Here is a 14,225-nt window from a genome sequence, read left to right as displayed (position 1 = left end):
ATTGTCCTGACAGACTTCCATATTTACGGTGCTCTCATACGTCCCCCAAGGGGATCTCAAACGTCCCATAAAGGGATCTTATACGTCCCACACAAGGGGCTCTCATATACAGGTGCAGATAAAGTCTCCGTATCAGTTAATCTCTTTTTCTGATTCAATCCAATTGAACCTCTTTTAAAGACACATAAATATAATACATATGCAATCACATGTATGACCATCCGAACCTCGTCAAAGCCATATACATATAATGCATACAAATACAAACATTCTGCCAACAAATATCGTCAATCAAGCAATATATAACACATCAATCATACTACTATGCAACATAATCATATTTACTACCAGTTATCCATATCAATTCAAAACGCAATAACGTATCACGCCAAGCCTTTCATTTACTTGACATAAATAACTCACAACCATACAATTGCATCCCGTTACGCAACATATACCACACCAATATTTCATCTATTCACAATGATCAGACTCATAACCAGCAGTATTTGCATGTCAACATTACATGCACACCCAAGACACCAACACTTCGCCACAAGTTGATTCAACATGGTAAAGCACTAGTTCATCATATTTAGTATATGAATGACACAAAATACATCCATTTGAAATCTGAGTCCTATAATTCACGTGGGAGTTGTCGCCAAATCCATCTTCTGAGCCTTTTTCCCTTACTACATGAGCCTCCTTAATCAATACAACAACCATTTCAAAATCCGATTGAAACCATTCATCATCATAAAAAAAATCTTATTCTTTTGCATGTAAAGACCATTTAAATGATCATTCGTCTCTTCACCCAAAATAGAATAGAATTTATAGTCAACTGAAATCATTAACTTTCTTCTTTTTCTTAAATCCTCTAATGTAGAGGGATTAGAAAACTTACCAACAAGCAAGATTTCCAATTTCTAAAACTTAAACCTCAGTCTCTCCCCTTCGTGCATAAGCGCTCCTTAATCTTTCTCTCTTCCAAAGCAAATTAGAGGAAAGAAGAAGAACAAAAAAAAGAAGAACCATCCCGAAAAAATAACACCTCTGCTATATATATAATCCTTTTACATGTCCTTCATCAACACCAATTCAACAGCCACCTAGAATAATACTAATCATTATGTCCCCTACTAAGAACTATCTAGTTCTTACGTAACCAGACTAAATTTGAAATTCAACTTTTTCTCAACTAGCCCACCAAAAATGCTTATTTACAAAATGGACTTGCTAGAAAAGAAAAATTTTCAATTAAGTCCAAATTAGAAAAAAGAAACAATGAAACAAGAACAAAACATAATAACAAAGAAATGAAACAAAATAGATGGAAAATGTGGAAAGTGGCGTGTATAAGTCCTAAAGAGCCTTGGAAACTAAATGGCTCCACAAACCTTTTCAAACAGCTCTAATTTCCCTTTCAAGAAAGGAAAATTGGAAAAAAAAAAGCTTGAATATGATTTAACTCGAATTAAAATTTTGAAACTCGTAATTTTCGTCATAATCTCGTCCTAAAATTCTACTTGCGTAGACTTCACTAAAATAGTCATAACTTGAGCTCCGGAACTCAAAGTCGAGTGTTTCAAAGTTTATTTCAAAGCTAAGAGATAACTCTTTGAACACTCTAAAGATATCTTAACCCAAAAATGCCTAGATCTCATTCAAAAAGTTGTCACAAGTCGGTTGATTTTCCAAACTTGAAAATTGACAGCTTCGGTAAATAAAATTTAATAAATTTCATTCTATATGTGCATGTATCGGTCAAATTCGGATTGGCTCCTTTTAAAAAGAAAAAAGGCGTCATTCAATTAGACCAAATATTTAACAATTTTAAAGTTAGGTACCTATATGTGACAATGTATGAGAAAACATATATAATTTGGGGCTAAAACATGAATAAAGCCTTTATTAAATATTTGTATAATCTCGAGAATAAATTAAACTTTGGTTTAAAGGTTCACTAGCCAATGCAAGAATAAATTAGGAATTAACTCTTTTTAAGAATTTATTAGAGAACGAATTGGCTAAGAATTGCATTTTGTGTAGATTAAGATAGTTAGGAATGTATATTATATTATGATAGAGGTTTAATTTAGGGTCTGTTTGATTGGCAGTAAAATGTTTTCCGTAAAATGATTTCTGGAAAATGTTTTACTTTTCTGTAAAATGACTTACTGGAAAATATTTTCTGGTGTTTGATTGAATCTGTGTAAAATATTTTCTGCTGTTTAACAGATTTCCTGAAAATATTTTCCGGAAAAGTTGTTTTTTACATATATTAATATATATTAATAAATTTTATATTTTAAATTATTTTTACATATATTGCAATGATTTATTTATAATAATACTCAATAATAAGCTACAATATTGATCGTTATAAATTGAAAACATATTATCCACAATGAGTACTAGTAAGAATATTGAATAATTATAAATTGCTTCGAAACCATAATGAGTACTAGAAATAATATTATCCAAATACATAATTAGTAGTACACCACATAGTAACAACATTGTTCAAGTGCATAATATTACACCACATAAAAGTATCAATATCTTCAACCCTGAGAAAATTTTTGAAGCCAAATTTTTCTATGCTTCTTACTTTTAACTAAAAACATTTTGGCCTCTGATTCATGACTCCCTAGATAATCAAACACAGAACACAAGAAGTCATCATCAAATCCTTCTTCCTCCATCGACATCACTTGTTCGTAAAGCTGTGCTGTCTTATCGGCAGTAAATTGTTTCAAAGCATTAGCAATTTCGCCAAGTTGCTCACCCACAAATTTAATTTGTTCATTAACGAGACTTTCTTGACCACTTTTTCTTTTACGTTTGGATGTGCCAGATGAAGATACATTTGTTCTTACCTCTTCAGCCTCTTCATTGTCGCAGTTTACAGGCATTGAATCTTTATTACCATCATCCAAATCTATGTTAGCAAATGTTCTGGCAAAACTCTCTGTTGCCATATCTTTGCCAACAACCACAGCCATTTCATCATAATGATCAATGCTTTTATTCAAAAATGGTTCATACTTCTTGTGTGCCTGTTGGATATTATACACAATTAGAATAACAAGTAAAAAAAATTGAAATATACTTAACATATATATATACATATATTACCATCACTGTTGCATCGTATGTCGCTCTATCACATGTGATCATTTTCATGTTATCATCCCATCCAAAACCACTTTCACCTCGAATTTTGCATATAATCTGCCACTGGTTTTTTACTGTCCTCAAATGATTTTCCACGTGCTTCGTATCGCATTGGACTTGGAATCTTTCAAAAATAGCGTCGGCAACTCGATTAATAGAAACTGATTTGAAAGTATTAGAAGGCTTATTTCCTTTTCGAGCCTCCTCTGCTAGAATTTCAAGGAAAACATGTTCCATCAGTTTTGTCCACCTGAATTGCTTAGAGGTCCCTTCTTTGTTGCCCTTACCCATTCTACATTAAATAATTGTCATTGTCAATAATTTCAATATCCAACAAGCTTAAAACATAATAATCAATTTAATATCCAACAATGTTAAAACATAATCAATATCTAACAAATTCAAGACATATATCAAAATCCAACAGTCTAAAATTTCAATATCATTATCCAACCAACATTTACAAAAAAAAAACATCAGTCTAAAACATACATAACATAGAAACAATAACCCTAAGCCCTAAATCTACCTAATATTTCTAGCAATCTCATCTCTCTTAGCAGACCATTCTCTTGCTTCTTCTCTTTCTTCTCGCTCCGTGAGAGTTTGTATTATCGAATCAAACTCAGACTCCTCGTATAATCCTTGATTAATTAAATCACTAGGATCAACTCCCATTATATGATTATGAATGATACAACAAGCCAAAACTATATCTACTTGAGTTTGAAAATTCCAAAATGGTTCAGCATCTAATACACGAAACCGTTTCTTCAAAATCCCAAAAACACGTTCAACAGTGATCCATAATGATGAATGTCGAAGATTAAAGAGTTCCTTTGCATTTTCAGGCCTTCAGCAGCAAACTCTTTTAAATGATATCGGACACCGCGATATGAGGTAATACATCCAATTTGGATGCCATATCCAGCATCAGCAAGATAATATTTACCTACAATTTTACAATACGTAATTAATACTGATAAACTATGAGCTTATTGGAACTATTTGTGATAAATATTACCTTCTGGAATTCTTAATCCTCTTGGGCGTGAAAGTGCATCACTTAAAATACGAGAATCATGTGCACTACCTTCCCAAGCAGCTAGAACATAGGCAAATTTCAAATCAAATGTAATGGCAGCCAATACATTTTGTGTCGTCCCCCCTTTACGGCTACGAAATCTTCCTTGCATGCTAAGTGGAACGGATGCACGAATATGAGTTCCATCTAATACTCCAATACAATCTTTAAAATAAGGATAAAACCTTGGATTGTTTCTAATTTCACTAGGAGTTGACTCATCAGGTAATCTAATAACTAGTCTATACAATTTCAAAATAGCTCTCAATACAACCCTAAAGTAATGGTGAACTGTCTGAATTGATCTATAATATCTAGATCCAATCACTCGAAACCTTACATTATGACCAATTATATGTAAAAATATAACTACTTGCTCCCTAATATCGACAGATTTAGACGATTGTAACAAATTATTCGTACTAAGAATATCACATAAATTAAAAAAGGCGATCGGTCTCATCCTTATTATATCAATGCAATGCTGGTCACCACTATATAAAATACTATTAATATAGTTTTCTCTTTCATAATCTCGATTCACACGAGGGCGAGAAGCAATTTCCTTCCAAGTTTCTAATTTTTTAATCCAAAGAGCCCCAAAAGCTAAAACTGAAGCCACGACTCCGGCAATTTCCATTTGATGTTGATTACGATCCATCTACACAAAATAATGCCACACAAATATGTTTTAACTACTACAAAAGATGTAAGATTTTCATAAGATCACATAAAGTTACCATGACTAAAAAAGTGCATACATACATATCAAGCTAATTATAATTGCCCAATAATAATTTTTGAAAGTAGCACTTATATATTGATCATAGTTAATACAATACTTCAATTGGTGCAAGAGTTTGTTATATATTATTAGGTTATCTTTCATGTATAATTAATACAATATATATGCTCCATTTTCAGCATGAAGAAAGCATGAGAAGACTGACTGGACAAAGCTAGCAGTAAATACTACAACATGTGTGTATATATATATTTCAGACATAACTAACAAAAATTTCATCAAAAGGCTTAATTAGATGGCTTCAGTGGATTACTCACGTATTTGCCACTGCATTTGTCATTGTTGGAAACGCTTAAACAACAGTGCCATATAAGCATTAAGATCTTTAATATAATAACGATCTAATCAAAAGGCTTAATTATACTATTTTAACATCTTACGCCTATATTTATTAATTTATAGACGTAGCCAATTATTTTAAGTTGCCCACTCTGGTCTTAGCTAGCCTACATTTTTTAATTGCGAATGATGGTTATCATTTGCTAAAACATTTAAAACGAAAATCATGAATATTTTAATTTAAATATATATTTTATCCAAACGATAAATTGTTGTTATTATTTATTTGCACCTAAATCTTTATGAATTATCCAAACAATCTGGAAATTCCAAGCCACATGAATATTTTATCTAAACGATAAAATCTTTATGAATGATCCAAACAATCTGGAAATTCCAAGGCACATGGAGGGAGGGATGATTGTGGGCTACATCCTTATTTCACAACATAAAAGGTATTATAAAAATATAATATGAATATGTAAATGTATCAAAATATATACAACAAAGAATGCATGAAGAAAGGATCACAATATTGTCTGAAAACAATGAAGCATATCGCAGGATGATCACGGATATCTCGGGGAACGTGAATAATACCTTGATTGGATTTGAAGCTATCAACCAGAAATTCGAAACAGGCTATAATAAATACAAACACTGCGTTGAAGAAACATCAAAAGAGCTAAGGATTGCTAAACATAGGGTTGGAGAAACAAAGAGCGAAAAGAAGCAGCTTATGAATGAAATGACTAACATGATTGAGCAACTGAAAGATCAGAAGGAAAAAGAATCTACGTTACAGGAACAAGTTGAGAAGCTACAGATTAAGGCAAACAAGGAAGAAAATTAGAAGGAGAATCTGATGAAATCGGTTAAGCAACTGGAGAATAAAGTTGAGTTGTTGGAGAGGGCAATAAAAAAGAAGGATGAAGGTATATTAGGCCTAGGAGAGGAGAAGAAGGAGGCCATTAGGCAACTTTGCATGTGGATAGATTACCACCGGAGTCGCTGCGATGATCTGAAGGAAATACTCTCGAAAAGTGGCAAAGTTCAGAGGGCAACCTAGAGTAAGTCCCTCGTATCTTTCATTACATTAGTATGTTCATTTTGGTTCTGCATTTCTGGATTGTTTTTCATTGTTTCATTTGTTTTTTTTCTTTTTATTCCACAAGTTGGGTTGTTGATAAAAGCAAATTGTCAGGGTGATGTTCAAGTTATGTCTCGTAAAACTTGGTTGCTTGTAAAGATAATAAAACCTCAAATTTTCAATGATGAAACTTCTAATGCACTAGGCATCTCTAGAACAGTGCTCTCACATGTAGAACCTCAAATTCTTTTACTTCTAAAACAGATTATCATCATCAAAATTAAAAAGAAAGAAGCTAAAGTCACCATAATATACCTTCCAAACAAGCTAATCGTGCAAACCAGTATATACTGTCAAGAAAAACACATTAGAAAGACAAAATCGATGAGACTTCTCAACACTCGAATTGAAAGAACTACCTAATATACAGTTTTGCCATACAACAATGCAAATCAATATACAGTTCAGGTAGGTCCAGCAAGCTTGACAATAGCAAAATATGAAATCAACACCTTGCATTACCCAATTTTAGTGCAAAAAAACCTAAAACTTCCTACTGTGCATCATACCAGGATAAAAGAAAATCAAATTGCAACTTCAACATCAAACAAATGGAGTGAAAGTGAAAAAAAAATTATAGAAATATCGGGACAAAAAATACAAACCCAGCAACTCTTTTTCGACCAAATTGAAAACCATAAAAAATCAAATCTATAATAAAGGTTACCTGAAATTTCCCACAGATCTGACGGAAATTGGAGTGGAGATAGCAAAAATAAATGGTGGTCGGAAACTGAGCACGTTTGGAACGGTAATCTGGACGGATATGGAGAAAAGAGAACCGAGGAAATGAAAGAAAACTGCGATAATTGAAGAGGGAACCGAGGAAATGAAGGAATGAAGGACTTCTTGGGGGGTTAGTGGAAAATTGATAAACAGAATCAGTGTTTTGTACTGGAGATGAAGGGAGGAACGAAAGAGGGGATAGAGAGGAGTTTCCGGAAAATGTCTTACGGAAATTAGAAGCGTAAGACATTTTCCCCAAATTGTAAGCCAATTTCCCGTTCTTTGGATTTCATTTTACAAATGTAAAATGTTTTCCGCCAATCAAACACTGGAAAAGGCGGAAATGATTTTCCGGAAAATCATTTCCACCAATCAAACAGAGCCTTAGTTAAGATAATTAAGATTTTAAATTGATAGGTTGGATAATAATTTAGATTTTAATTAAGATAATTAGGAGTTTAAATAAATTAGGATAATTAGATTTTTAATTTAGATAAGATAATTAGGAACTTCATTAATAGATTAGATAATAATTTAGATTTTAGTTAAGATAATTAGAAGTTTAAATTAAATTAGGATAATTAAAGTTCTAATCTATTTAAGATCATTATTAATTTAAATTAATAGGTTAGATAATAATTTTAGATTTTAGTTAAGATCATTAGAATTTTAAATTATATTAGGAAAATTACAGTTTTAATTTATTTAAAATAATTAATAATTTAAATTAATAGGTTAGATAATAATTTAGATTTTAATTAAAATAATTAAGAGTTTAGGGTTCCTAGATCGTGAGTTAATTATTAGTTGAGTTGCTTAAACCGGGTCATATGTTTCTCAGATCAAACTTGACCCACCTGGGTTTCTTCTAGACCCTACCAATTTTACGTCAAATAATTTTAATTTAAATTTGCCTCCAACTTAAAATATATTTTAAATTTTAAATTTATTACATACATTTTAAATTTATTTATCTTGTGTATTAAAAAAAAAAAAGTTAACCCGGCACATTCCTAATAAACAAAGTCGATTTTTATTTTATTTTGTGTATGTTAAGTTGGGTATGCATTCATTTTTCGTATTTTAAATTTATTTATTTTGGATATGAGACCTTATAATATATATGATTTTAGTATAAAATATAAAATAATTATAATTATTTTATTAATAATTCTTATTATTAGTGTTATAGTTATTATCACTTAATTAAACTTTGAATTTATATAAAATTACATATTTTTTTAGATTAATTATTACTTAATTAATAAAAAATTTATATATCAATTAAAACTAAGGTTTAGCCCTAGATGTACTAGCAAAACATTTTCATTCGAATAGCATATCAATTTTTTTTTTAAATATCACCTTTTAGTATTGTATTATAGTTTTTGTTTTTATCACTAAAAATATATGAATTTTTATTTAATATTAGATCTATTTTGTTTTGTTTTTATTATTTGATATTTGATACTTTTATTACTATTCAATTTTAATATGCTCACTTGCTCCATTGTGATTTTCTTTATCACGGTGTTTCAAAATATTATGTCTAATAAGTTGAAGTATCAAAATTTTGAAGTATTTGTTTTTTTTTCTTTTGTAAGATTTTACTGGTTTGGTTATTAATGTCAAATATTTTTTTTTAAATTTATTTAATCATTTAATATTTTACTATTGGTTGCTTCTTTTTCCTTTTTTTTCTCTCCATTTTTTAATATTTTATTTTATTTTTAAATTTTTTTTTAAATTAATCAACATTTATTATAAATTAAAGGCATAATATTAAATTTAACTCTCAATGTTTACATCTTTTATCAAATTGACCATTATTTTTTTTAGTTAAATTTGACCCTCGACCTTTCAAAAAAGAGACATTGTTTTTTTAACGAAAATGCTAACTATAAAATTAATTTTTTAATGGTATTAGCATGATAATTCACATATATGCTACGCCAACAAATAATTTAAATTTTGTAAAAAAATAAAAAATGGAGTACATGTGAATTGTTATGCAGGCTGTCATATTTAAAATTTTAATGTTTTAGTTAGTATTTTCGTTAAAAAATAATAATTCTACTCTTTCTAAAGGTTAATGGTCAAATTCGATTTTTTTTAAAAGGTTAATAATCAAATTCGACTTTTTAAAATTGGATGTGTTTAATTAAGTAGATTGATGCTAGCAATTATTTTAAAAAACAATTTGCTGTAAATGTAATAATAATCAGGAATTGAATACAATTTGTTTATTCCACAAGCCTCAAGTCAAATTCATGAACATCCTCCAACATTATTTTTTAGTTTTCTAAATGTAACAAAAAAAAAAGAAGCAGGCTATAATAAAAAGATGCTATCTTAATTCAGTTAGTATAAATATTATTATCAATGTAGGAGGAAATGAGCTTAAGTGCATTTAAGGATATATGAATAGTTCTAAGCATTATCTTAAGAAAGAAGAAATATAATCAGAATTTATAATAAAATTAATTTTAAAAAACCTTCTATTTGAAGTAAGATATATGATAAAATGAAGTTTTTATTTGTAAGTAGGTGGATTAAATTTGAACATTGTTAGCCCAAAAGTTGAATTGGTCAAGCCCAAACTATCTTTGTTTTCTAAAAGAAGAAAGGAATATACTAGCAAGAAATTCCAAAGAGGCAAATCAAGCAAGCAGGAGCTTTTACAGAAGCAAGGCAACCCCGTCCCCTTCCCTGAAAAAAGGTGGAAATTTCATCTGCAGCTGATGATTGTAGATGGTTCTTCGCCACTACCTTTAAAGAGGAGGAGATTCACAAATATTGATTCCATGGAGGCTGCATCAGCTAAAGTCGGTCCTTGATTTAATTTTTGTTCTTGCTGTTCTATATGTTGTTTTTAAGAATTGAGTTGATCCTGGTTTTTAATTTGATTATCGATTCCTATGATGGGTCTGCATCCTCTTGTTTATGCAACTGGGTTTGTTTCTGTTTCTTTATTTTTAGATAATGAAAGAAAGATTTACGTCGGTGAATCATTATATATCTAGTTGAGCTCAAATCTTTTAACATGGAATATAACTGAAATTAGCTTAACTTTGATGGAATTAAGCTTCATCTTGGTTTCCTTTTGCTATCTTTATCAAGAATAGTGGTTCATTCATGCAAGTTGGTCAGTAGCTTCTCTTTTGGTTTTTAGGTGAAATTGCTGTTAAAAAGTTTATACGAAGGTAAATTCCGGGGGTAGTTCTTTCCCCTCTTTGTTTACTTCTTTGAGTAGCTTTTTTGTAGTAATCGTCTATAAGGAATGTCATGCATATGAAGTTGTTGAATCCCGGTTGGATTTGGACATAACCGTCTCGAAGGAACGCCGACAGCTTTTTACATTAGTCATATGGTTGTCATAAGTGTCAAGACAGATTTTGCTTTCCTTTATGTAATTATATTTGATGGAACTATACATTAGGACCTCTAATTCAAGACTCGTTAACTCGCATGATATGTTGTATGCAGGCTGCTGTTACGCAATTTATTTATGCTTTTTTTAATTATTTCATTTCAATGATTATAGGCTAAGCTTGCTGCTGCAAAAGAGAAATTTGGACGAGAAATTCATGTCTTTGAAACTGAAGGACCATCGCCAATACAAAATGAAGTGCCCAGCACTGGTGCGAGCAACCCGGCAAAACATATTTTCAGACTTTTAACTTTCCTATTGACTAGAAGTGACAGTTCATTTCGTAAACTGATAAAATGCACTTATTTATTTTTGGGCAGAGGAGTCGGATGACTTCTACGAGTTCACAGCGGAAGATTATCATCAAGTAATGGCAACTAAAAAGGAAGGTATTTTGCCAATGAACACAACTCATTTATCAATTTTATCCTCTAGCTTCATTTAGATATTTTTACCAGTTGATTTTGGGATTCATTTACGTTAAAATGATTCTGGCATGCTATGGCACACTTTTTTGTTAGATATATATTTACACTATTTTAAGTGGATAAAATTTTGAAACAGATAACTACTTGAAGACACGAAAAACTCGGGAAGCAGAGGAGGCAGCCCGCAGATCAAGAGTAACAAAGGTACTTGCTAATTGCTACTTGCCACTCTTTTTGTGGATCTTTTAGTTGTCTTGCCTTTGATAAGTTTTGATGTTCATGTGCAGGCTGTGATAAGGGTCCGCTTTCCTGATAACCACACATTAGAGGTCACATTTCATTCATCAGAAACAATTCAGTGCTTGTATGACCTTATCATGAAAGTGATTTCTCGACCAGATCTACCGTTCTATTTATGTAAGCTTATTTAAGTTGTAAAATACTAACTGTGATGTTGGTTGTGAAGCCAATGCATTGAATGCCTATTGTCCAATCATGTTTCAGATACTACTCCTCCCAAGAAGCAAATAAAGGACATGACACAAGATATTTTCTCTGCTGGTTTCATTCCGGGTGCAATTGTGTATTTTTCATATGATCTCCCAAAAGGTTAGTTATCTGACTTTTTCGTATGATCCCCCTCTTAGTTCCATAGGTTGGAAGTTATCTGATTCCTCAAAATATGATTCACTCCGGTTAATGACACTTTGAAATGTTTAGGTGACGATGCCACAGCTGCCGATTCAGCAGCCTTCCTTCTAGACGAAGTCACGTCTTTGAAAGGTTTGGAGGTCATAGCTGGTGCTGAGCAGGCAGAGGCAGTTCAATCTGCCCCAGAACCTGGTGTTGGTGCCAGTACAGTACCCTTCCCTATTGCCCAAACCAGCAAGCCGAGCGAGAAAAAACCTGGGAGGCCAAAGTGGTTTAAAATGTGAATCAAGTTTATTATTACAATTTCATATATCTCCATAGTGATACTGATTCTTGGCCACACTGAGTCGATCAAAATGCCAGATGACTATATAAGAAAAGGAGAAAGTTGTTAAATGGTGTTGAGCAGGTGATTCTTTTAAAGTCAAGGGTGTTAAAATTTGCAAAAGAACATCAAATGTGAATACCTGTTAGAACTTCATTCATAATCTGACCCCTTCCCTCTGTTTCATTCTTATTCCTTCCAACTTCCAAGTGTTGGTAAGTTTCTTGAACCACAGGATGCTGCTTCATCATTTTGCTTTTGGAGTCGCAGTTGGCCTTGGAGTGAAATTTTGAATGTTCAAGAGTTGGTTTTGTTTGATAGCAATTATTTTCTCAAAACGCATGCATTATCCCCTTCTTTTTTATGCTCATAAACCAACAATAAAATATTTTTATTCATATTCAATGATTTTAATAGATATGTTCATGGGTTGGATTATTTTCCCAGGCCAAAAGGTCTGCTCGAAATTTGAGAGGGTTTGGACAAAAATGTTAGGCCCGAAAAATGGGTTTGAAAAAGAATTAGGCTCGTTTAAAATATAAGTTGGGCTCGAGCTTGAACACTTAAGGCTCAAGCTCGACTCGGCTTGATTAGTTTTAAGTTTATAATATTTTATATTATGTTACTTTTATAAATTATGTAATTTAGAACATATTAAAAAAACTTATACTAAATATATAATACTACTTAAATGTAAATATTAAAATAATGTTAAAGATGACTATATAAAGAAAGTATAAAATTATTAAATATTAAAATAATATAATATAAATTTTTAAAAAATAATATGGACAGACTTAAAATGAGTTTGGGTTTGTCTTTTGTAAATATGGGCGGGTTTGGACAAATCTTTAAGTCTAGATTTTTGGTCGGGTCAGGCTTAGACAAGTATAAAGTATGTTAATATCATGTTTAGACCTGTCTCAACTCGGTTTATGAACACCACTAAATTTTAGTGGCTTTAATTACCTTGATTTAATATTTTTAGAAGAGTTTGATTAAATTGAATTATATGGGTTTTTTTTAAATAATAAAAAAGCACTCATTGAAAAGTCAAAAATAAATGGTAAGTATAGAATTGCAAGATTTTTTATTCTAAATCTAAAGTTATAAGATTCTTTTAAGTTTTTTTATACACTTTAAACTGAAAAAAAAATAATGTTTTGAAATCTTAATTGGGCTCTCCTAATCAGAACCGTTCATTGCTATTTTTCATCACGTCCGCTGATTATAATTGATATTATTTGGATCTTGAAACACCTGATTTCATTTTTCTTTTATTCAAGCGACGGTTAGAAAGTGCGAGAACCGTTTTCATGATTCGCAAATTTGTTAGCGCCATTGTGTTTTTTACGGTCCTCTCCTTCGTATATTATTGTATTTGCAATGTACACCTTTGACTCTTCCATTTTAATGTTTAAGCTTATCCTTATTGGATTTCAAGCTCTTCCTATTTTAGTTTTTGTTTTTAATTGCCATTTGAAAATTATACACAATTTCAATTTTTTTTTATTCTTGCATTTTAAATATGAGTTTGGTTAACTGAAGTTCCATAAAACGAAAAGGGAGCAAACTATTTTCATAATTCAAAATGTAATAGCCTCTCAATTATTTTTTATTTTATTTTTTTGAAAATGGCTTCCATTGAAAAAGAGAAAAAAAAATCACAAGGGCGAGACCTAAGTTCAAAGATAAAAGCAACAGAATACAACAGGACCCCAAAGCAACCCGAAAAACACAAAAAGGAAAAACAAAGGACATAAGGAGAAAAACTCCTAAAAACTACCCCAAAATCAGCAAAAGGAAGCCGAAATCCCTAAAGCTAAAACTGTTGAACCTGCAAGCATGACAATGGAGAAAAAAGAAAACAAAGCAAGGTCAAATAGAGAAAAGCAGCAGCTTCAGCCCATGGCACGCAACAAAATTAAGGTGAAAGAGGAGTCGACCCATTCTTCTCGGCCTTCGCTCGTTCCACCTGAAACGAAACCTCTCGACCCAAAAACGATCCGATGTCCAACTAAATCCCAATGTCGCTAGCTGATGGGAAACCCGATTCTGCTATCTGTAGCAATGGTAGATTTTAGCCGCTTTAAAAAATGCAAGTAATCGCATCCTCCCCTCTGTAATCAGTACCTAGATCTTTGACCTGTCTTCTTGTGTGCTA

General features: G+C 31.4%; 2 protein-coding genes across 2 annotated transcripts in view; one reads left to right on the top strand and one right to left on the bottom strand.

Moving 5' to 3' along the window:
- The window catches only part of LOC121216091 (uncharacterized), a 33,684-nt gene extending 25,942 nt beyond the window's left edge, over nucleotides 1–7,742 (bottom strand). Inside the window, exons 1-3 of the mRNA XM_041091389.1 lie at nucleotides 7,738–7,742; nucleotides 7,169–7,507; nucleotides 3,145–3,475 (exon numbers count right to left, since the gene is read on the bottom strand). Of these exons, the coding sequence (XP_040947323.1) occupies nucleotides 3,145–3,475; nucleotides 7,169–7,507; nucleotides 7,738–7,742 (675 nt within the window). The remainder of the gene's footprint in view (nucleotides 1–3,144; nucleotides 3,476–7,168; nucleotides 7,508–7,737) is intronic.
- A 2,073-nt stretch (nucleotides 7,743–9,815) lies between these two features.
- LOC107899691 (plant UBX domain-containing protein 1) lies at nucleotides 9,816–12,217 on the top strand. Its single transcript, XM_016825462.2, has 7 exons — nucleotides 9,816–10,052; nucleotides 10,772–10,868; nucleotides 10,978–11,046; nucleotides 11,222–11,289; nucleotides 11,373–11,502; nucleotides 11,590–11,694; nucleotides 11,806–12,217. The coding sequence occupies exons 1-7, from the start codon at nucleotides 9,969–9,971 to the stop codon at nucleotides 12,018–12,020; spliced, it is 768 nt and encodes a 255-aa protein (XP_016680951.1). The 5' UTR covers nucleotides 9,816–9,968; the 3' UTR covers nucleotides 12,021–12,217.
- Nucleotides 12,218–14,225: the final 2,008 nt, after the last annotated feature.

The sequence above is a fragment of the Gossypium hirsutum genome, chromosome D04, assembly GCF_007990345.1.
Source record: "Gossypium hirsutum isolate 1008001.06 chromosome D04, Gossypium_hirsutum_v2.1, whole genome shotgun sequence".
Classification (NCBI taxonomy): domain Eukaryota; kingdom Viridiplantae; phylum Streptophyta; class Magnoliopsida; order Malvales; family Malvaceae; genus Gossypium; species Gossypium hirsutum.
The sequence above is the reverse complement of the archived record's forward strand: the minus strand, read 5'-3'. Positions and strand labels throughout refer to the sequence as shown.